Here is a 23,483-nt window from a genome sequence, read left to right as displayed (position 1 = left end):
ATGTGTTGATCTTTGCAGTTGTAAAGACAGACAGACAGACAAACAGACAGACAGATCGATAGATAAGCTTTTATTCAACTCTTTTAATCAAAATACATTTTCCTGTGGGTTTTCAACTCAGAATGTCCTTGAAAAGCTCTGAAAAGCATATTGATGTAGAAAACTGCAGTGTTTGTAACAAGTTCTGGCTTCTGCGGAACACTGACAAAGAGCTCTGTGCCGTCCTTCAGCATTCATTGTGCTCTCTTCACTCTAATGTGTCTGTCTTTAGAGCATCTTTATTTTTGTGCTCTTTCATAAGTACAGCCCCCTCAGCAGGAAAGTTGGGACACTGTGTGAATAGAAATGTAGCTTTGCAAACTTTACTTCACTCCTTGTGGAGGCCACAGGCAGCACATCTTCTAGCCTGAAGATGTGGGGGGTGGGGTGTGGGGGGGGGGGGGGGTGTGTGGGGATCAAGGCTGCCTTAAGAACACTTTTCCAAATGCATCCATCAACGGAATACATAATAACTTGCCCATGTCTGAACATATTTTATTCCTGATTGGTGTGCGAAGGTTTTCAAATGACGTGTGCATTCGGACAAGCAGACAAAGTATTTTTGCAGAAAAATCAAACTCAAATCACATTCTGTGCATATTACAACAGGGAGAGCGGTGGGAGAGTGTGTGGGTGGTAATCTTGCCTGGAGTCCAAGCTATTTATCGTCTGTTGAGTTGTTAAAATCAAATATCATGTAAGAGGCACCATAAGAACACCACGGTTTGAAAATCAAAACATGATGAATGCCATTAATATTACATTTAATTAAATGATCAAAGATAAATACGTTTTAAAAATGTCTTTATCCGCTTACAAAAGTTTAAGTTTTCCTAACACACAGTTGTAAAAACCTTCCACAATATGCTGAACCAGGGGGAGCTGCAGAGGACTCATTTATCCTCAGGCTCTGTGAATCACAGAGCAGAGAGTTCCTGAGTGCTAGTCGTGATAACATAATACAAGGGGGCTTGTGCAGAGGTAGAACATAAAAAACATATATTTTCCACAGCAGTGTTATATCAGAGTGCGCTGGCACTCATTTGAAATTGTGCATTTGTCAGTCTGGTTTGTTTTCTGACACTTAAATGTCATAAATATTTGAAAAACCAACTGATATAAATGCAAAGGATGTTTGTCACCAGATCACGATGGCAGGAAATTGGATGAGAACATTGTAATCACTCTACGCACTCCACAGCCCACTGTGTCATGTCTGCAGGGATTCGGGGTTATTAGATTGCTCTGCATCCATTAGTCTAGCATGTATTCATTCACTCTGAGACAGGAAAAATCAGCATGTATGATGCTATAAAAAGGTAAAGTGTGTTTAATTATAGGATTGGAAAGATGATTATCCTCTTCAACTTTGAGTGTTTGTCCCAGAACAAATTGTTCTAATGATCATTTTAACCTGACTGGAATCATGTTGAATATACTGTATGTCCAGCAGGTAATGTCTACCTATATTTCTAGACGTATCTGAATATTTTTCTCGAGGAGAAATTGTTTTTTTTTTTTCTCTCCACTGGATACTATGGGAGTGCTTCATGCTTCTATAAAAGGCGTACTTTCTGAGCCAGAGCGATGACGCACAAACTGCACGGGCTCTCAGCGAGGGTATAAGAGATGGCACTCAGCTCCGTTTCTGTGCACACATGAAGGGAGAGACGAAACTACAAGACTGATCGGACCCATAGCTTCTCGGTGACAAACGCAAAAGTGATGAACACAACAGAGAAGTTCTACCTTCCCGTTGATGGCATCCTCGAGGTATTCAACTCTTTCACCAGGCATCACCAGTCACGAATTGCGCACCCTGCACTGCAGAGCACAGCTCTCGTCCCGCGATCCCAGCGCCCCAAAGTCTCAAACATAACGAAAACGGGCATGGGTATAATCAAAACGGTCAAAGGGTGCTGGAGACGGCAGGATAAGCGAGCGGTCACCCGCAGATCCTCGAGCTCCGGGCATCGGCAGTTGTCGACTGACCGACTCCCCAAAAAGCCGGTGGACCGGACAGGGTTGGTTGCGATCAAGCCCAAGAACTGCCACAGGGTAGTGGTTCTCGGGGCGCCCAGAGTGGGTAAAACCAACATCCTCCAGCGGTTCCTGGGGGAAGAATTTGAGGAGCACTATGAGCCTACTATCGAGGACTTTTATCGCAAGATGTTCCACATAGGAGGGGAAACATACCAGGTCGACTTGCTGGATGCGGCATCTGAGCGGGACTTCCCAGCCAAACGCAGGTTGTCCATACTGACAGGTAAGAATGCTCTATAAAGTCAGTTCACCAATAAAAAAATGTATATTTCTCTAAACCGAACTCTAATCAGTCTGTTTGTCTCTGCAGGTGATATTTTTGTCATTGTCTTCAGTTTGGACGATAGAGACTCTTTGAATGAAGCCCGTGACTTGCTCAACGAAATTAAAGCCGCAAAGGCAAAACTGCACAAGTCCAACCACCCAGCAAGATTACCAGCGGTAGTGTGCGCCAATAAAGCGGACCTGGACGCACAGAGGGTCCTCAGCAACTCAGAGATTGTGGACATCCTCGGCGCGGACGCGTCATTCTTCGAGACCTCCGCTAAAACAGGCGCCGGGATGGAGGCTGTCTTCATGGCTCTCGCCGCTCTCGGCGGGCTGCCCGACGAGACCAGCCCGTCGCGGCATGAGCTCATCCCCATCGTGACCTACCAGTCGCTGTGCATCGGCAAGCGGGGCATGAGGAGGAGGCACTCGCGGGGACTCGGGGCACCCTGCGCCGCCGTGGATCCCCTTGCGCGCCGGCCGAGCTTCACCAGCGACCTGCGGCTGGTGCTTGGATCAAGCACCAAACACAAGAAACCCGAGAAGTGTCAGATTCAATGAATTGTGAAACTTCTCGACAAAACAAAATTGTAGTAGTATGCTGCAATGTCATACATGTATGGAGTTATACTCTGTAGCACCTGGCCGGACCGGTGCATTAATTTCGTATTTTGTACTCTGTAACTGCATCCTTTAATAAAACTTTGTTAAAAATGCCGTATTTGTTTTTTTCTCTCTCTCTCCCCCATAATGGTTACAATGAAAGTGTGAGCTAGAGTATTGATGGTTGTCAAGTGATTATGTCAAACCTTGAGTGTGGGAGGAAGACCATCTGCGAGAGAGGATGACTCAAAACGTCTTCAAGAGTCTCCCATCAGGTTCACACTTTGGAGCGCCCACGACGCTCGGGGTTGGCAATGAGCCTTACAATGTATCAGAGGCAATGCTGCTTAATCATCTCTCTGGTGGTTTACACACATTTGAATCACGATATATTTTAGGAAACAAAGCCATAAGACACAGGAGAGGGGGCGAATGGCAAGAGGGGAGAGAGAGTGAGATCAGCACCATGGAGAGATCCCGCTCAGAAGCTGGAGGGCAAACAACTGGCGTCCACTGCGGGTCAGTCATAGAGCCTGATTTCAATTTCTAATTCACGTCACATCCCAAAATTAATCTATTCCACTTTTAAAAAGCCAAACACAAATCAATGACATTTCATAAAAACGGATAATTAGTAATTCTGGAGTTAAATCAAAATGTATTCTTTTTTTTAATTCAAAAGTTGCACTAGGTTATAAATACCTTAAAGGAGCAATGAGCGATTTCTCACCACTAGGCGGAGCTTGAGCACTGTCTGTACACCAAAACAAAATGCGCATCAAGCCACGCCTTTCTCAACCTCCATTCCAGCACTCAGCACGCATTTCCTCTTCTCACCCATCTGCTCTTACGAGTCTATTTGCAGAGGATAAGGACTCAGCAAAGCAGCATCACTTGTCACTGGAGTACAACACAAAGTGATGGTGTTATTTAACCATAGTCCAGCTAAAAAAAATGCCTTTAGTCCGTCACAAAACTCTGTTTTAGTTCTAATATAATGAAATTTTGCTTATTGCTCCTTTAAACACTTAAACACTTAGATTCAGATTCATAGTTTATTGTCCCCCCAAAGGAAAATGTTTCCTTACAGGCTGTTCCAACGTGTTCAAAAACATGCAGTTATAGTTAAAGGGAAGGATCACATGTTAAGTATTTTAAGAAAACCTTGGTAGATTGGTAACTGTTGTGCTAAGTCTACTGCGGGTATTGAGAGCCATGACACATATTTTTCTAGGGTGAGATCCTTTGAAGGACATCTGCCTGCATCTAAGACTGGTGGGGAAGAGTGTGAAATATGACTGTGGAGCTGGATGACGATTGTCGTGACTGATCAACAGGGCTTTGATGGTGTCAACGAGGACTGGCAGACTGGGAGTGTGAAGACCGATTATATAAAAAAAATACACGAGATTTTTCTAATTTTGTTATGAAAATTATGTATGAAATCTCTGGAAGAACATGTTTAAAACAGAAATCAGTGTTCATAACCCTTGACTATTTTCATGTCTTGTCACCGAACAGCAACAGAGTTCTAAGCATGTTGTTTTAAAGAGCTTTATAAATAATTCTGGTAAGTTATGGGTAACTTTGAACTCAATTTCAGTACTTCTACATATAAATCTTCAGTGTTAGATGCATTTTTTGCTTCTTTTTTTAAAATAGCTCAATCGTATTGGATGGAGAACATCTTGGATAATAGATTTTCAAGTCTTAAAACAGATTTTCGACTGAATTTAAGTCTGGACTTTGACTGGGCCATTTTAACAGCTGCATATCCCGAGCTAAACCCGAAATGTGGCCCGGGGAATATTTGTGGATCTCTAAAAGATTTTGTGCGGTCCTCATTAACAATTCTTGATTGGAGCAAATTTAGTCTGCAAGCACATACAGTTGATGCAGATTGACATTTTTATTTTGGGGGCAATTTTTCTTACAGATTAAACAAACATCCATTGTTTCTGCATTCAACCTTAATCTACTGGTAAACAGAACCACAAACATTCAGCAATTTTTGTGGCCTGTAAATGCTTTCAATTTATAGTTTTGGTCCTTGTTTGACCACAGCTTTGTTTTTTGTTTTTTTTACATTATTGTCCTGCCGGAGGGTGAACCTATGGCCCAGAAGATGAGTTAGAACAAGGAGAAAACAGTGGTGAGAAAGCTTGACAACAGCTGAACTAGCGGGAGTGGTCGACAGAAGAGTCTGATAAGAAGCCAAAGCTGAAAAGCGTATAAATGCTGTGGGGACCACTGCAGAATGCCCTGCAGACGAGTGAGGACGTGAGCTGAGAAGATGTGGAAAAATTACTACTGAAAACAGAACAGAGGGATACAAAGAAGACACACAGAGAAACAGAAGAGAGCAACCAAAGATCACAACATACTGTACATCTGAATTTAAATACATGAAGTACAGAACACAAGAAGGAACCACAACTACATCCAAAACCAGAAAAGATAACTAATTAAACAAAATGACAGTGTTTTGCCCCCCATAAAATATGGCTTGTAGGTCAGAAGTGTTTACTTTAGTCTTGTCTGACCAGAGTAGCTAACTTCTTCCACGTTTGCTATGATTGCTACATGGTTTGAGACCAACTACAAATGGGACTTCTGACAATTTTCTTCTTCACAAGGTTACATTCGAGGAGTGAACAACTACTACTTACTGGTCTCTGCAGATTTCTGCAGCTTTTTTGGATTTGCCAAGGCTTTCTTGACTGCTTTTCTGATTAACAAAGTTCTAACCCAGCCCCCCAGTTTAGGTTAAGTTAAAAAGTATTTAAAAATAAAACAATTTCTGATTTCCTTCCACTTCAAAATAATGCACCACTTTGAAAATTTCTAACCCCCAAAAAATAAAAACAAGACTAAACATTGAAGTTTTTGGATATTATGTGACAAGGTGAAAAGTTGAAGAGGTATCTATACTTTACAAGGCACAATACTGCATAAATGTAGCAATAAAATAAATAAAAAGTCGTTTTCAGCAGAAATTTATACCACAGTACATCAGCCACAGCAGTTCAACAAAACAGTGATATTAAGAGAACTCCTCTTCACAAGATCCAATAATAAAGCAGCAAATGTTGCAAAAAGCTTCTGAAAAATCAACCAATTCTCCATGTATATAAAATAACTTTATTACAAGGTTAAGAAAAATGTATAAATCCATAAGAACACATTGTTTGTGAACTGACATCTGATTTCCTAACAAAGCCGGATATGGGGTTACAAAAGATGATTTCCTACTGAAAGAAAAAACATACAACTGAAGGAAAGCATTACAGTACTTCTGAAAAACAGGCTGTATCAGATCTGAAGAACAATCTTTTTAAACAAATAAATAGTTATTTCATTTAAACATAATGTCATCTTTTGACAGTTCAACAAGCCTGATTTTTTTTGTACTAATATTTCCCCTTCTTCATTGTGAGCTAGCTGGCAGCCTTTGGAAAAATCTGCTTATCCATTTCCACCAGCAAAACAGGAAGTATGCTGTCCAGTAAGGCCAGGCCATCCCAGGAACATCTCAAACCCCTGAACGAAAAAGAATAATAAAGTCTGTGTTTGCATAATTTTTTTTAAAGAAGAAACATAAAAAAGGAAAATACAAGGTTGATATAGACCGCAACTACATAAGCGTGCAAATAAACATGACAGTAGAAAAGCAAAGACAACAAATCACCTGTCATCAAGAATCAGATGTCCACTATGCAGCAGCTCTTGGACAACAGGAGACGCACCAAAGATTTCATGAAGGCTTAATTCAGGGCTAAACCCCTCCCAGTGCTTTAAAAAGGCAAAAAAGTTGCGACAAACATGTTCAGATTTTACAGAAATGACTGACTCCTCAACATTCTCCGCAGAGACAGAGGCATTCACACAGAAAGTAAAAACTCTATTGTGCTCGCTTCACCTTGTGATTAATGCCCTTGGTCATTCTCATTCCCATCACCAACACCTCCTCCAATCTGCAAAACAAAAATCATTCAGAAGTAACAAGGACAAGTCTCAATATAGCTTTTTCTCACGTGGACAGAATGTTCCTGAGAATAATCACATGCATGCACAGAGACCTTGAAACCCTGCCGCTCACACACCCTATGGACTGACTGAGGCTTCAGTGTCGCATTTCACATGGCCAGAGAATTTCAGGACACGGCATGAGCGTGTTGACTTGTGTGATTACCCGAAATGATCGAGACAAGACACGACGCTGCTGGGTGTAAGTGCTACAACTCACAGTTCAAGGTGGCCCAGCCGGATCCGCCTCCGTGTCCCATGTCCCCTCTGCTGGACTTCACGGATCCACACGTCAGGCTCCAGCGTCTGAGTCCGGGCTTCACGGGCGACGCCTCCCTCCCCCAGGGGAACAAACCGTCCGTGCGCTCCTGTTCCAAAGCGCAAACAAACAAACAAACAAACAAACAAAAAGGTTTCAGAGGCACAACAGACATCCGGCAGTGGTTCTGTTCTCATCCAAGTTACCTGGGCCGACACCGATGTACTGTTCTCCCTTCCAGTAGCTCACGTTGTGACGACTCTCCGAATTCTGCGCAACACAGAGACGAGTGTAATACTAGCAGCTGTGAGCACCAATACAGAACAAACTCCCACCTGGTTAAAAAGTAGTACATAATTATGGACCTTTAGCGAGTGAAACTTCTGCCTCATGCTCCCACAACCGCATAATCCTCATCCAATGAATGAAAAGATTCTCAGAGATTGCTTGCGTTACACTGTTTACTTAATAAAACGAGGAAAATAAGTGGACATGACTCATCCATGATTACTAATGAAACACAGAGGACATAAAAAAGACATAAGAAAGCAGAGAGACTGAGGTCACAATGCTGTTCGGCTCCACTCCCCATCTCTTCTGTCTGAATCTCTGACTCCGGGAAGAGCCCGCATCATCTGCTAATAACTAAACACATTTAACTGATCACTTAATTTAAAAAAGTTTACATACACAAGAATACAAACCTAATTATATTCCGTATAAATCAGCTTTGCATCTTTGCGATTTAAGCATTCTTATTTAATCCACACATATCTTAAATCAATAAATGTTTGCAAAGAAAGTAAAATCAGCAGTTCCAGTTTCACAACCATAGTATTTATAACATTTAGTTTAGGCTCCTACAATAGTTTTGGTTTGGTTTAGTTTGTATCCAATTTAATTTAGCTATTTGCTAACAGTAACTAAATTCTATGCAGATGATGTTCAAGTTTATTTATCATTGCAGCTAAACACGGTAAAAGCCAGTGGGATTTTGTCATGCACTATCCTGCACTGGAAATATTTTATATTGATTTGTTGTTTCTTTCTTTGTTTCTACCTCTAACGTTACTACAACAAATGTGCTAACTTTAGAACATTTAAAGTGTAGCATTTAAATTTTCTGATAACCTTAATTTGGCCTTTCATTAACTACAAGCAATAATGATTGGATTAAAAGCAATACACGCTTGAAATATATCACTTTGCGTGTAATAAACCGATATTACTTTTTGGATTGAATCACTGAAATAAATGGAATGATATTCTGATTTATTCGGGTGCAACTTTTTGATCTTTGCCTAGATAACGAAAAAACATTATTTTTTTATTGTTCAATATTAACATTTGGAGCAGAGAACTAATTTCATCCTGAGTAATAGACAATGACTACATGTAAAATTGTTAAATTGAAAGAAAAGTACTTCTTAATAGAGTCTTTCCTGAAGCACATACATGGGTGGTTTTAATCAATTATGGACATCTGTCATAACATCTTTTAACACTTCACTGGGACCATGAAATCAGTAACTAAAGTGCAATCATTTTAAAAAGGCAGAATGATTAATTTCCTTAACTCATACATGTGATTACAAGGTGCAAAAGAGAGCTTTGCCTCTTAAGCACCTCGACTAAATGAAATAAGGATGTAAAGAAAATATGTTACTTGGACAAAATATGACGCTAAAATGTATGTATTATTCCTTTATAGAAGTTGTGGACACAAACCTTTGAACTGTGGACTAATATGATGAGGAAAAGAAGCTGAATTTACACCTGCTATATTAAGACTACATTAAAATGAATATTAAAAAAGTGATAAATTGGCAGGGTTTTATTATGATTTTGGACTACATTTAAATAAATCTAAGCTTTAAACGGTTTCAGATTTATTCAGTTGTGTTCTGTGACCTTTTAATTCTGGATTTCAGATATCAAGGGGCGTTTTGTAGCATACTTACATTTTTTGCAAAGTTAGAGACCTCATACTGCTGAAAGCCATGCTGCTGCAGGGTCTCTCTGGCACACTGGTACATCTCTGCCGTCATTTCCTCCGAGGGCATGGTTACTTGTCCGCAATGAACCTGTTTAAACAGTCCAGTGCCTCTCTCGAGGGTCAGCTGGTACAGCGACACGTGGTCATCGCAGACCCTCAGCATCTCAGACAACTCCCTCCTCCATGATTCGGTTGTCTGTCCAGGCCGTCCGAACATTATATCCACCGACACGCCGCCTGGACACAGCCTCCTGGCCTCCCCGAGAGTCTGCAAAGCCTCCAGGGCGCTGTGGTCTCTTCCCAGACTTCTCAAGTCCTCGTCCTGCAGAGACTGAGGGAACGGGATTAATAACCAGCGTCTGCACATGATTTCCAGTCTCTTAAATAACTTTACAATTACATGTACCTGAACGCCGATGGAGAAACGGCTCACCCCGGCGTGCCGGTAGTCTTTTAACTTTGACATCGCCACAGGCGTAGGGTTGACCTCGAGTGTGACTTCAGCCTCGTCTGAGAGATTCGCCTGCTTGGAAACCGTTTCAAGGATCTTAGCGATGGTCGAAGGGGGAGCCAGGCTCGGAGTCCCACCACCGAAAAATACAGACGTGACGCTGCAAGTCAAAACCAAAGGCTTGTAAAGGAGTTTACAGGGCTCTTCAAAAGTATTCACATCCCTTAAAACATCCCTTTTATGCCAGATCAACAAAAAGTGGTGCATAATTGTGTAGTGGAAGAAAAATGATAGATACCTTGTTAACTTAAAAAAAAAAAAAAAAAAAAATGTGGTATACATATTTATATATTTGTGGACTCAAAGCCCCCCTTACTGTCATGTCTCTAAACAAGCTAATCTGAAACAGAGTTGTAAATCCGGGTGTAATTCAATCTCAGTGTAATTACAGCTGATCTGTGAAGGCATCAGAAGATATTTGTATAAACGGCAACAAAAGAATACAATAAACAGGAATGTGGTTTCAAAGAAGTTTTAAGTTGTTTCCGTTGTACCGAGCTGCGTATCAGTGTATAAATGTGTGCGCGTTAGTTGAATGTGGCTCTAGTGTACAGCGCTTTGAGTGGTCAGTATGACTGAACAAAGCGCTATATATAAGTTCAGTCCATTTACCAATCGGGTATTAAAACTATATCCCAGGCTCTAAACATCTAGAGAGCAATTTTCAATTCATCAACTAAAAATGAATGGCTTCAAAGCTACTAACACATGGCCGTACGCTCATCTTGCGCTCCTTTATCACGTGGGGTTAATCAGGGCTTTAGGCTCCATCCTCAGGAGATACAGAATTCCTTTCCATTTCTATGCTGGTGATTGTCAGCTCTATCTGCCCCTGAAGCAGGGTGACAGCTTCTCGGTGAAGGCCCTGCTGGCCTGTTTGGAAGACATTACAGCTCGGCTAGCCTTTTTAAATTTTAACAATACGAAAACCGAGGTAATAGCGTTTGGACAAAGTCGCTCCTGTGACCCTAGTACTGTTAATTTGGGACCCCCTGACAGCATATTTTAAACAAAGTGTCACTGATTTGGGTTTTAAGTGATTTTAAATTAGATGGTCAGATCAGAGAAGTTGTTAGATCATGTTTTTATCACCAAGGCAGCTGGCAAAATTTAAATTCTTTCTGTCAAGACAGCTCCTTGAAACGCTGATCCATGCTTTAATATCATCCTGCCTGGATTACCGTAATGGACTCTATGTTGGAGTGAATTGGTCTTTGCTAGATACTCCAAAACAGATTACTCCTATTCTGGCCACACTCCACTGGCTCCCAGTGCATTTTAGAGTTCATTTTAAAGTTCTTATTTTTGTTTTTAAGTGTCTGAATGACCCTTCCCCGCCGTGCCTCTCTGAGCTTCTTCATCCCTATTCGCCCTCTCGGCCCCTCAGGTCGAATTAACAGGTACCGAGATCTAAGAGGAAGCTCAGAGGGGGCGGGGCCTCAATTATGGAATCACCCGCCAATGCACATAAGAGAGGCTCCTTCACTGCCCACCTTTAAAATTCAACATAAAACACTATTATTCTTTGGCTTTTACCACTAGCGAGAATTAGTTTTAGTTTTAAATTGGTTTTATTGTTTCTTTTAAGTGTTTTTTACCCATTATCTTTTTATTTTAGTTTTGTAACGGATATGGTTTAGTTTGTGGCTTTGTACAGCGCTTTGTTTCAGCTGTAGGCTGTTTTTAAGCGCTTTATAAATAAAAGAAATGGTACGGTGTGGTATATTTAAAACAAAAGGTTGTTAGATATAAGCATTATTAAGAGAAGAAGGCACGCACACACACAAAAAAAAAAATCATTGGTAACGCTGGAAGAGCTGTAGAGATCCACAGCTCAGGTGGGGATCTCTACGGCCATAAATCTGGCTTTTAGGGAAACGTGCCAATGAGAGTGTGGAAAGAAGCTCATAAAATATCTGTAGTTTGCTACAAGCCATGTAGTGGACATGGCAAACATGAAGGGTGAGGTACAGATCACCAATTGTTGCCCACATGCATGTGCCTGACACCCATCGTATGGTGTGGGGATGCTTTTCTTTTACGGGGACACAACTGATTGAAGGATGGATGGATAAATACAGGGTAATCCATGGGAAAAAAAAAAAAACACCTAGTGGCTGTAAAAGCATAAAAAAGCTGCCTGATCGGGAGCTAGAATGGAGGGGCAAACTTGAAAAGAGATACAGGGATTATCTCTCAAGTACAAACACACTGATGTTGAGCTGTTTAGCAACAAACAAATTATATATATATATATATATATATATATATATATATATATATATATATATATATATATAAAAAATTACAAAAGCAATTCAGTCTCTAGATTTACAACTCTGCTACATTACAGACAGAGAGCCCTAAGTACTGGGGGAATTATCTTTCCACTTCACAAATATGCTCAGCTCTACCCTACTTTCTGTCGAACCAATATAATATAAAATCCCAGCAAAATGCAAATGGCTTCCTGGTGGCACTGGCAACGCGTCTAAACATGAATAATTTAAACAGGCCTTGCAGTGCGTTATTTGGAAGCTGCAGCTTTAAACATGAGAGCGGCTCAGAATGAGGTGAACTAAGGAACATACCAGGACACTTGACTGAGCTGCAGCAACGTCTCGGCTTCCGTCTGGAGACACTTCGTCATGACGTCATCGTTGTTCTCTTTGGGTATGTACTTGTTAAAATTGCAGTAGGTGCATCGTCTGAGACAGTAAGGCCACTGGAAGGAGAGGTGTGTGGGGGGGGGGGGTGCAGACGGCATACATAACACATGCGCGAAAGGGAAAACACTTTAAAACAGCTAAATGGTTTAAATGGAAATAAGGGGGCATCTTACGTGCACGTACAGAGACGCCTGTTCAGTGAGACGAGGAGAAGCTGGGCTCTCCGGCACATGTTCGCTCGCTCTCAGGTCGGACAAGCGACGCAGACCCGGTGAGAAGCCAGGCCTGGCCGCGCGGGAGATGTGATTTATCATCCCGCGGTCTGGTCACGCCACGCAGCAACAACGTGCCGTCACGTCGCCGGTGGTTGTTATGACAACCGTGTCCCGCATAATCCACATGAAGCAAGTTGTAGTCGGAGCGAACAACTCTAGATGCTGTGACGTCTGTTCAAAACAGGAAATGCGTCAGATGATTTCCTTTGGGAATGTTTGTTTTAATCTATCTGACCACACGGGGGCGCTGTTTTACCAGAACACGGTTTATTTTATGTATTCAAATAACAATGCTGTGATGTAGCTGTGGATTCATTGAACTGTATCAACCCCTTTCCCTGCTGTGGGCCTGGTGTTATCCCGCCTGTGTGATTATGTAACCGTGTAACAGTAATTTTTATTAATTTATTTTGATAAAAAAAAAGTTTCTGTAGTTTTAGTATTAAACAGTTATTTGATGTTAGATGTGACCAAGTTACCGTTGCATTACAAACAACTATATTCTTCAAAATATGTTTGCAATATAAGTTTTGTTTCTCCAACCATGTTTATAAAGGTAATTCTTACATCCATCCATTAATAAAAAAAATAGTTTGATTACCCATTTTAAACATGTCTGGTATGTCAAGGAATGCTCTAAATGTTTGTCAGAATATTATATTTAAGAAGACATATTTTCCCAAATGTAAATGTGAATGCATATATCTGACTAAAGTTAGAATAGCTAAGGCTATATATCTGAATAATAAAAAGCTAAAAATATGTTCCTTTATGAGGTCTTATTGTTAAGTATTGAAATGTTGTGTTGCAGTGATGATCAAACACCTTTTCTTTCTTTATATATGTATACAAAATATTTTAACATGTAATGTAACTATCTTATTACAATACCAAAAAAAGGATGGGGGGTCGTCTTTCATTTTACACATCTATCATTAGGCAGAAAGGTAACTTTTATTATTTCTGTAAATAAAAAAATAACTAACTAAATAAATAAATAAAAACATACCACATTGCCAACAATGGAAATAATTATAAAACTCTCTACCATGTGATTTCCATCACATGATACAAAACAGAGACATGTATTGGCTAATTAAACAAAGATTTTTTATGAGCCACGTCAATAAATGTGGATGAGCTCACTGTTGGTTTCTGACCCTTGGGGTATTTTCCAACCAATATCAAATCTGATACCCAACAGAGGCAGACCGAAACAGACAAGGGAACAGGACACAGATACATTTTCACCGCGCAGAAGATACATGTTGAACATGTTCATTTAAACCGCCTTAAGAGAATGAACCCGAGTCAAATGGAGAAAAGGAAGAAAGGTAATATTTCACATTTGATACTGTAGGAATGCAGGTTAAATTAGTGGAACTGGTTTATACTTTTGCAAAATGAATGAATGAAGCTTATTCCGAAGAGACATGTTTCTATTTGGTCCATAATTATCTTTTTTTTTCTGACTTTTGGTTCTATTTAAATGCAAACAATAGAAAGTTTAAACAACAAAAAAAATCAATTTAAAAGCATTAGCTTAAGCTAAATCTCAGACTGATTTCCTGACAGGATCTGCAAAAGAACTGAGGCTCATGGTGGTCGGGAGCAGCGGACCCTCTCAGTTCCAGCTAACCAACGCTGTGCTGGGAAAGGAGGCCTTTTCAAAGGATGTTACCAGCATTTCCGCAAGCGTGAAGAACAAGGGAGAGCTGTCCGGTCGACCAGTGGCATTGGTCAACGGGCCAAACATGTACGACAAGGATATAACTCACGCAAAAAGGAAGATGGAGCTCAGGAGGTCAAAGTGCTTATGCATACCCGGTCCGCACGCCTTTCTTATTGCCTTTGACATCGAGAAAATTTCCCCAAATGACATGAAAACTCCCTGGCTGCTAAAGAAACGCTTCGGGACGAACTGTCTGAAACACTGCATGGTCCTCTTTGCCTACGAGGGAAACCTGGATGGAGCGTCTCTGGAGAACAGGGTGAAGAAGACGGAGTGGTACCTGAGGGAGCTAATCGAGAAGTACGGCGGACGCTTTCACGTTTTCAAGAAGAACTGGAGAGACCGGAGCCAGGACAAGGAGCTGCTGCGAAAGATCGAGTTGATGGTGGCCTCGTTGGGAGGGGGACACTTCTCCAGCAGAACTTTCCAGAAGGCAGAGTACAGCGTGAGGAAGGAGGAGAAGAGGCTCAGGAAGCAGAAGGCGGACGAGATAGAGCGGACGTGGCATGAGATGGAGCAGCAGTACATGTCGGAGGAGCTGTGTTTCCATAAGGACACCTACATTGCCAATGTTCGTGCAGAGATCCAGGCTAAGGCAGAGCTTGATAACGGATGGCTCCGAACATCCCTGGCCAGGGGACTTGGGACCGGCTTAGTTGTGGGGGCGGTGATCGGTGCGCTTTTTGGATCTATCGAGGGGGTGGGAGGTATGGCTCTTTACGGTGTTATAGGCGGGGCCGTCGGTGGGTCTGCGGGTGGAACTGCTCAGGTGGCAATCAAGCATATGGAGTACAGAGTTGCCCCGCCCGCCAGACTCAACTTCAATTCCATCTTTATTAACCGCTTCTTTGCAGTTCCTCGTACGTGAAAGGATCATTCCTGAGTTTTTCAGTATAAAAAGGAACATTGTTAACGTTTGCTTATTTGTGTCCCCGGTGGAAACAACTTGAGTCATCTCTTATTATTTATATTTTGTTTTTATTAGGACATTGTTCCAATATATTAAAAGGGTTTCAAGCATTCATTTTTTAGCTGTCCTGAAAGTCTTTGAAAGGTTTGTCTCACACCACTCACTGCTTTTTACTTAGTTTTTTGTCTAATACTTGAGAGTTTTCAGAGCTTTGACAGACTCAGAGCCACGCATCATCGTACTTCAGAGGGCTTTTTGAACCCAAGAGATGAATCAGTCCTGTGGCAATACTTAATTTATCATTCAGCAAAAAAAAACAACAACTGCATTTTCAGATACAAAGACTGCACTTTTTATCTCCTTTTCCTCTAGCTACGCCTGACCTGACATAACACAGGAACCAATTTAGTCTAGCAAACTGAAACTAGATGAGCCTAGTTTATCGTAACACAATTCACAGAGAATTAATTACCCATATTTAAATGCCAAACAGTATTTGTTGTTGTTGTTTTTTTGGAGGGGGGGCGGGGGGGTGGTAACTTTAGTATGATTTAGTCAAATAAGTCTAATGGGCTTGACACATGGGGAGCGACAAACGACAGTGAAACCCAACACATGGGACACAACTGTGCTTGTCTCCAAGAAATTTGATTGGTTATGAAATCGGAGGGATTTTGGTATTTTCATAGCAGTCCGTGACCGACGAGGACGAAGAGTCAGAAGATTTTACTGGATTTGCCTGTAATCTTGCTTTTATGTCTACTCAACAGAATTTCATGCATACATGCATGAATTTCCCGGAGAAGGGCGAGCGATTGCTGCCTCATCTCACAAGTTCCATAGGAAACAAATAGAGAGGGAGTGACGTTGCTCCCTGTGTGTCGAGCCCATATAATTGATCTTTTCTGCAACAGACCCTCCAGGTTGTTTTAAAGTGAAGCAAATAATGAATTTGTGGAAAAGCCCTTCATGCTCACCGTGAAGAATGGTGGAGGACCTGTGATGCTGTGAGCCATGTTTTTCCTCCAAAGTGCCCTGGAACATTGCGTGCATGGATTTATGAATGGATTTGAAATTATTCTGTTGATTTTTTCCAGCAAATTAATAATCCAACAAACAATAATCCAAACATAGTGATGTTCTTATTTAGACAGAGGGACATGTCCAGGTCTGAAGAGAGAGCCGGACTATTTAGAGAGATCTTAAAAGAAGGGATCCTGAGGTATGCTCTAAATATATAAAATGTTTTATATTATAGATTGGTGTTCTGATGCTGGTGATTTTATTGAAAGCAATTGTTTCTGTGATTAGAACAGGAACATGTATCCAAATTAAGCATTGGATTTATTTATTTTTCATTTGTCTTTCAAAGCGGGACCATCTGACTTTAATAAAAGGTGAATTTATTTTAAAGGTTTTCACACATCAATTTCTCTTTTATATTTAAATATACTGCTTCAAAGACCAAGTGGTGGTTTTCAAATTTAAAACATCACAGTCAATTAAAATGATTAATTCATCCATAAAGAAAATAAATACCTTGTGTGAAGCTGATTTGGGAACACGGCATACGTTGCGTCACCTTCACTCCCTTGTCGTGCGACTAGTTAAGGATCGGAATCATAAAAGGTGGAGTTACAGCTTGCTCATGTTTGCCATTCTCTACAAAGCACTGCCCATTCTCCCAGATAACACTCATAGCCGAGCACTCCTTCTAGAACAAACAGGTGCTGTCTTCTCTTATCATTAACAGAATAAAAACCAGGTTTTCTGTGTGGGAAAAAAGCGTGCTTTGTGGAAACGATCGAGTGAGGAAGGTAAGACTACATTTTCAGCATGCATTTTTAAAGAAAAATTTCTTTTAACTAAAATGGGTACTTTATGATCCTCTGCCAGCCCTCCGAGCTCTTTTATGAAACTCTTACATAACTACAGATGACTTTGTGTGTCAGCACACTGGAGTAGAACTAGGGAACAAAAGTATTCAAAAAAATAAATAAAAAACAATGTTAAGAGTCTAGGAGTTTCAGTTTTGTGAAAAGATAAATACCACTGCTTGGCAACTACTGGTACCGGTTTGACAACATACTTTTTTCTGCTTCCGTTCTCAGTTAATCTATCTGCCCGAGATAATAAGGAACGCGGATACCTTTGGCAGAGACAATGAGCAGCCAGGAGGAGAACTCAGTCAAAGGGGTATGTCCTATGCTCTATACGTATAACCACTAATTATTTTCTTTGTTTACGCTCACAACACCTGAAAGCTTAGGAACAGCTTGCTTGCTCATGTTGAAATGCTGCTAAGCATGTTCCCATATCTGACTAAATGTTACTTATTCTTTTAGAGCTCTAACAAAAGTAAAAAAAATAAAAAAAATTAAAATACTTCAGGGTACTAAAATAGGCTGAAAAGGAAGCGTTATGGAGGTTCATATAAAACCAGCGTACAGTGGTGAAAATAAATGATACATTTTAAGATATTGCTTCTTATTGCTTGTCAAAAATGTGATTTTTCTTTGTAGACGACGGGCTCTTCCCTCAGCCTCCTCGCCGAGAAGCACTTTTTGTGCCTCCTCTGCCGAGACATCTTCACCAGCCCGGTGACCATACCCTGCGGACACAGCTTCTGCCTGTCCTGTCTCGGCCAGTTCTGGACTCGACACCAGTCCAAGTACTGCCCCGACTGTAGAAGACTGTTCGCCAACAAGCCTGACCTCAGCGTCAACCGTATTCTGGCAGATGTTTCTGAAAATTATAGAAAAGCGCGGCCTCAGAAAAAGCCGCAAGAAGAGACGGTACGTTTTTTTTTTTTTTTTTGCTTTTTGTCACACGTCGATTAGTCCAAAAAGTACAGAGTGTACAAAGGTGCGAACAAAAATGCTTGTCCCTTTACTGGTTTCTCGTGTTTCGGCTTTATGTGTCAAACTTCAACATTTTTAATTATGATTTTATCCATTAAGAGGAAAAGAACTCCCAAAGTCAACTTGTGCCTATGTAAAAAAAGTATGTCCTTCTTAGACTTAACACTGGCTGTTTCACGCTTGGCAGCAACAACTGCTAATGAGCACGCCTGATAACTGACAATTACTTATATTCTTCGCTGTTAAGGAATTTTTTGCACAAACGTCTTCGCAGAATTGTTTTAATTCAGCCCCATAGGATGGTTTTTGAGCACAAATGACCTGTTTAAGGTCATGGTACAGCGTCTCAATTGGAATTAGGTATGGACTTTAACTATGACAGTGGAAAACATTCCTCTATTTATTTCCTTTAAAAATGTTTGGAATCATTCAGAGGAAGATTGTCTGGTGTTGTAAGGTAAGGCTGGACAATTAATCTCATTTGCAATATATAATAAAAACAAAAACACGATTTCTAAATTGCAGAGGTTTACAATTTTTGGCTATGTAACAATTAAATGGATAAGATGTGTCCTTTAGGTATTGCTAATATGTTTAAAGTGGTTTTGGCTCCACATGGAAGGGAAGCAAATCGCAGCAGTGAGATAATCCAATTGTATTATTTGTTTTAGAGTTTAAATAATTATACTTTTCTTACCAGAAACTTTCAGGAATCTCACCACAGCATTAAATACCAGTCAAACTGTTTAATACATAGACTTGTTTGTTGGTTGCACTTTATGTTCAACTAGGATTGATGTCCAACTCAACAAGCTATTCTCTTGAACAATAATATTCTGATTAATAAAAACAGTTACGTTTCTTGTTTTCAATAGCCCTTGCTTACAAACATCTTTATCTACAGGCCATTTTTGTTGCTCGTGGTTAATGCAGAGAAAAGTCCAAATGAAATCGCAATTATGGTTGGAATATATCGCAATTTTGATTTTTGGCAAAATCGTACAGCTCTGTTGCAAGGACCATTGTCCTTGCAACAGAGATTGGCTGAACAGCCAATCATAACCCTAAGCATAAGGTTACAAATTAATGGTTGGACATTCTCTGTTATGGTTATGGTTCCAACAATTATGGTAAGTCATCCAGGTCCTGAAACAGGAAAGCCGTCCCAGATCATCATACTACCACCACCAGGTTTGACTGTTGGCATGGTGTTCTTTTTCTGTAATGCTGTGCTTGCTTTCTTCCTGGTGTTACAGGACCAACACCTTTAAAACATTTTCAACTTTTTTTTTTTCTCATGTACTGTCTTGGGGATTATCAAGATCTTTTTTTTAAGCAAGTGATGCACCTTTCTCTCCTTTTTGGCCATCATTGGTTTTTGCTGTAGATCTCTTAGATGCCATGTTTGACCAGTCTCTTTTTTTTTTTTTTTTTTTTTTTTTTTTTTTACTGTTAATGTGTGAACATTGACCTTTGCTGAAGTGAGTGAAGCTTGCATAACCACTTGGATGAGTCATTTATGAGCCCTTGAAGTACTTTTGGTCCGTACGTCTCCATGTTTTTTCACTGTGGTTTGCCTGAGTCCCAAAGCCTTAGAAATGGCTTTTTATGCTTTTTCCAGTGACTTTGTTTCTCCTATTCTTGAATTGCTTTAGATCAGAGCATGGTGCATTTCTTAATGGGATCTTTTAGCTTAATGCATGCTGTCAGACTGCTTCTATTTCAGTGATTTCTTGTTTTTACAGCCCTATAGTAGTGACCAGGCCTTGATTTGACCAGTGAGATTAAACCTATAAAATGTGGTTAATCACAGCTAATTTATGATTTAGCAAGATGAGAAATTGCTTTTTGACACAATGCAAGGTTGGGCTTCTTAATAAATGATGCCATTATTTGAAAACTGCATTCTTTCTTAACTCTGGTTGACTTTGTCTGTTGTAAAAATTAGTTTGACGAGCATTTAAGCGTGACCAAAAAGCAAGAGTGAAGAAATCTTTTAAGGAGTGCAACACTTTTTTTTTTTTTACTGCACAACTTGCTGAGTTTAGTGTTGTATGTATGCAGGTTATAGACGTTCAGCAAATGATCCAAGACAGGGTGCAGAAGATAGAGAGGCTAAAGTCTTCTCTGGAGGTCCAAAGGGTGAGTCGAAATCTTTATAAGAAAACCATGAGTTCAATACTTCCATAAATTTAAGTCCTCCATGTTTTTTTTTTGTTTGTTTTTCTTTTTACAATCAGAGTTCTTACCTGCGTGAGGTCCGCGAGAGTCAAAAGGTCTTCGCGGCCCTTGTATGTAGCATGGAGAAGGCTCACAAAGCTGTTGTCTCGGCAATTGAGGATAAACAAAAGGAGGAAGAGCAAAGAGTGCAGGCGCGTATAAAAGACATCAAGGCAGAGATTGAGCAGCTGAGGAACCACATGAGTCAATCTGACCCTCAGGTTTCTTATCAAGGCGAGGACATGAAGCAGGTGGTTTTGGTAAGGGTCGCCATGCCAAGCAGAAAACACAATGATGGATTGTTTTTTTTTTGTTTTTTTATGATCCCCTCCTGAGCCATGTTTTTTTTTTCTTGCTCTAGCCCTCTGAGATGAAGGACTGGTCCAGGGTTAGCATTGAAACAGACCCTTGTGTTGGATTCACCAGAAGAGCGATGTCTGACATGTTGGAAAAAATTAAGCTGGAGGTCAACAGGCTCTCCAAATCCGGTGTGTAATCTTTTTAAACTTTGGGTTGGCATATTATGTCATTGCTGTGCAGTAACTCCGGTGGCAGTAACGCTTCTCTTTCTCTGTCTTCAGAACTGAAGAGACTAGAGAAGTATACAGGTAAGGCTGTGTTGGGGAGGCAATGAATATGGATTACATAAAATGTTTTACCTCTGCATTCTCAGCATACAAGGAGAGCAGACCATGGTGTTTCAATGCATTTTGGATTTTCTACTGTCTCCCTTCTCAGTGGAGGTGAACCTGAGTGGAAAGACAGCCCACCCCTTCCTTTCCGTCTCCGACGACCGGAAGGAAGTGAGGCACACCAACAAGCTCCAGGAGGTCCCAGATTATCCCACGCGCTTTGACCGTGTGGCCAACGTTCTGGGCAAGGAAAGCTTCAGCAGTGGGAGGTGCTACTGGGAGGTGGAGGTTGGCACCAAGATTGAGTGGAACCTGGGCGTCGCCAGGCAGTCCATAAACAGGAAGGGCAAGTTCACCGTCTGCCCGGCCAATGGTTTCTGGACTTTGAGCCTGAAGGCCGGAGGCCAGTACGTCGCCAACACCTCTCCCGTCACCTTTGTGGCTCTGGAGCAGCGGCCGAGGACGGTGGGAGTGTTTTTGGATTACAGCGAAGGCCGCGTGTCCTTCTACTGTGCCGAATCAGGAGTGCACATTTACACCTTCGCGGATAGGTTCACAGACAGGCTTTACCCGATCTTCAGTCCCGGACGCCCGCACGGTGGCAAAAATACAGCCCCGCTGATCATAACCTCAAGTTTCTGCAGCATTTGAGCGTCTTCGTTCGATGTCATTGATGCTTTTTGAGTATTTATCTGATTTTGTCAAATTATTTATTAATTGAAATGTATGTTGGACCATCTTCAATAAATCACACATTATTCTGTGCAAATTACCCACTGATTGCTTCCACTTGGGAACTACAATGAAACACATATAAGGAATATCACAAAAGGTAAAATACGTGCGTAAAGAGGAGGCCCTCGAATACGAGGAGATGAGAGGGGAGAGATGTGTAGGGTTTGCAGAGTCGGGACAGAGGGGGCACAACAAAACAGCGGGGCATTGTGCTCATACACCAGGCACTGGGAGACACACAATGACACATTGGTGCGCACACGCACAAGCTTGTGCTTCTGCCCACTGCGACACAGACTCACGCTGGCATCTCTGGAGGGCAGCCCCATCTCCAGCCCAGTCCGGTGCCGTCCAGGGTGTTGGGGAGCTGATCGCGCCTCTCTGCTGCAGTTCACCCATCCTCTGAGAGAGAGAGAGAGAGAGAGAGAGAGAGAGAGAGAGAGAGAGCCTCACTGCTCCGCTGCCTTCCTGCTGACAGCGCTGAACTCTCAGGGCAACTCCAGGCATCGTCTGCTGGAAGGAGCGAAAGACAAACCACCCGGTGGATCATCTCAAGGGGGAGAAGTGAGAATCCCCTGGAGGTAAATATTCTGACTGGTGTCCAAGGAATAACGGCATCTTTCAAAGCGAAACTGTGATTTTTTTTTTTTTTTTATCTTAGTTCTGATGGAAAAACTGACAGTAGGTTAAAACAGCTGACTTTGAAATGTTTTCTCCTCATAACGGGCCGGTTTTATGCGATTCAACAATGTTATCAGTAGATCTTGTAGTGGAGGATGGAACATGGGTTAAAAAAAGTAACCGAGGCCTTCCAGGAAGTTTGGAGCGGTCAACAGGAATGTGTGTTCTGATGGTTTGTCACGCAATCTTTAGCAATGGAAGGTAGTTACTGAGTTTTCAGAAATTTACCTTTTCAAAAGACAATTCCTTTGCGCAAAATCTACTGATACTATCATAGATTCATCTTTTCTTCTGGATTAAATGTCTCCATTTCTCTATTTTGTGGATTTTCGTTGTAACTCATCTGTCCTGAGCCTATTTTTCAGTTTTAGTGAACCTAATTTATGTATTTCCTTTTGAAGAAAAGTCATAGAAGGGTTTTTATTTTGTGCATATATCTGCATGAAGTAAGCGTCTTTGATGTTTGATCATATTCTTTTATTGTGTCAAATGTAAGAGCAGTAATAAACACATGAAACCACTTTTGTTGGCCCACTCTACGACCATCCTATGAAAGCTGCTTGTGTTCAGTTGCGTCCCTTCATGTTTTTCTGAGATTATCCACTCACCCGACCAGGCGTAGCTTGACACCCACATCTGTGTGTCAAAGAGGGCTATTCTCTGCAGAGCTCCCTGGAATCCACACAACATGGGCCTCTCTGTGCCCAAATATTTGTGATAAATCCATGCTATTTGCCTAAATAATTACCACATAATGCTGTAAAACATGGCAGTTTCGCTGTAATGATTGATTGATTGATTGATTTCTGAAGCATCTACTGGTTTCATTTTGTTTTCTGAACTTCAGGACACCTGCTCTGGTCGCATCCAAGCGGATTTCATCGACATCGACACAGGAGGGGGAAGGAACCAGGCCTCCCATTTTCCGCAGCAACGCAAACTGTTCTCGTTCTTTGTGGGACACTGACTTGACATTCTGGATCACAGACCGACATAAGACCAACAGCAAATCCGTCTGATTCAA

General features: G+C 41.2%; 3 protein-coding genes across 8 annotated transcripts; 2 read left to right on the top strand and 1 right to left on the bottom strand.

Moving 5' to 3' along the window:
* Positions 1 to 1,380: 1,380 nt before the first annotated feature.
* rasd2 (RASD family member 2) lies at positions 1,381 to 3,026 on the top strand. Its single transcript, XM_012870972.3, has 2 exons — positions 1,381 to 2,305; positions 2,393 to 3,026. Exons 1-2 carry the CDS (start codon positions 1,765 to 1,767, stop codon positions 2,908 to 2,910), a joined length of 1,059 nt encoding a protein of 352 aa, XP_012726426.2. The 5' UTR covers positions 1,381 to 1,764; the 3' UTR covers positions 2,911 to 3,026.
* Positions 3,027 to 5,931: 2,905 nt separating this feature from the next.
* On the bottom strand, positions 5,932 to 12,887 carry rsad1 (radical S-adenosyl methionine domain containing 1). Of its 4 annotated transcripts, none has more exons than XM_036147929.1 (9): positions 12,587 to 12,887; positions 12,336 to 12,469; positions 9,667 to 9,844; positions 9,199 to 9,564; positions 7,444 to 7,507; positions 7,199 to 7,346; positions 6,872 to 6,926; positions 6,641 to 6,744; positions 5,932 to 6,492 (listed from the first exon to the last, which is right to left on the bottom strand). In XM_036147929.1, exons 1-9 carry the CDS (start codon positions 12,725 to 12,727, stop codon positions 6,390 to 6,392), a joined length of 1,293 nt encoding a protein of 430 aa, XP_036003822.1. In that variant the 5' UTR covers positions 12,728 to 12,887; the 3' UTR covers positions 5,932 to 6,389. The 4 variants fall into 4 exon arrangements, with proteins under 4 accessions (XP_036003822.1, XP_012726482.2, XP_021176389.2 ...); XM_012871028.3 differs by having other exon boundaries at positions 9,640 to 9,844; positions 12,587 to 12,886; XM_021320714.2 differs by having other exon boundaries at positions 9,640 to 9,844; positions 12,597 to 12,719.
* On the top strand, positions 12,319 to 21,716 carry btr02 (bloodthirsty-related gene family, member 2). Of its 3 annotated transcripts, XM_021320715.2 has the most exons (9): positions 12,353 to 12,417; positions 17,084 to 17,147; positions 17,442 to 17,526; positions 17,853 to 18,125; positions 20,256 to 20,333; positions 20,432 to 20,671; positions 20,773 to 20,899; positions 20,993 to 21,019; positions 21,150 to 21,716. In XM_021320715.2, exons 3-9 carry the CDS (start codon positions 17,494 to 17,496, stop codon positions 21,692 to 21,694), a joined length of 1,323 nt encoding a protein of 440 aa, XP_021176390.2. In that variant the 5' UTR covers positions 12,353 to 12,417; positions 17,084 to 17,147; positions 17,442 to 17,493; the 3' UTR covers positions 21,695 to 21,716. The 3 variants fall into 3 exon arrangements, with proteins under 3 accessions (XP_012726484.2, XP_036003821.1, XP_021176390.2); XM_012871030.3 differs by lacking the exon at positions 17,084 to 17,147 and having other exon boundaries at positions 12,319 to 12,417; XM_036147928.1 differs by lacking the exons at positions 17,084 to 17,147; positions 17,442 to 17,526; positions 17,853 to 18,125; ... (3 more) ...; positions 20,993 to 21,019; positions 21,150 to 21,716 and adding exons at positions 13,893 to 14,022; positions 14,264 to 15,526 and having other exon boundaries at positions 12,332 to 12,417.
* Positions 21,717 to 23,483: the final 1,767 nt, after the last annotated feature.

Source organism: Fundulus heteroclitus, chromosome 16, assembly GCF_011125445.2.
Source record: "Fundulus heteroclitus isolate FHET01 chromosome 16, MU-UCD_Fhet_4.1, whole genome shotgun sequence".
NCBI classification, from domain to species: Eukaryota; Metazoa; Chordata; class Actinopteri; order Cyprinodontiformes; family Fundulidae; genus Fundulus; species Fundulus heteroclitus.
This window is presented reverse-complemented; position numbering and strand designations above follow the sequence as displayed.

Bases quoted from the DNA above. Each gene is read 5' to 3' on its own strand.
- rasd2 (XM_012870972.3), top strand. From the start codon at position 1,765: ATGAACACAACAGAGAAGTTCTACCTTCCCGTTGATGGCATCCTCGAG. The intron at 2,306-2,392 runs GTAAGAATGCTC...TTGTCTCTGCAG, and splicing joins CAGGTTGTCCATACTGACAG to GTGATATTTTTGTCATTGTC.
- rsad1 (XM_012871028.3), bottom strand. From the start codon at position 12,727: ATGATAAATCACATCTCCCGCGCGGCCAGGCCTGGCTTCTCACCGGGT. The intron at 9,845-12,335 runs GTATGTTCCTTA...TTTGACTTGCAG, and splicing joins CAGCTCAGTCAAGTGTCCTG to CGTCACGTCTGTATTTTTCG. The intron at 7,347-7,443 runs GTAACTTGGATG...GCTTTGGAACAG, and splicing joins GTACATCGGTGTCGGCCCAG to GAGCGCACGGACGGTTTGTT.
- btr02 (XM_012871030.3), top strand. From the start codon at position 17,494: ATGAGCAGCCAGGAGGAGAACTCAGTCAAAGGG. The intron at 20,334-20,431 runs GTGAGTCGAAAT...TTTTACAATCAG, and splicing joins CTTCTCTGGAGGTCCAAAGG to AGTTCTTACCTGCGTGAGGT. The intron at 20,672-20,772 runs GTAAGGGTCGCC...TTCTTGCTCTAG, and splicing joins ACATGAAGCAGGTGGTTTTG to CCCTCTGAGATGAAGGACTG.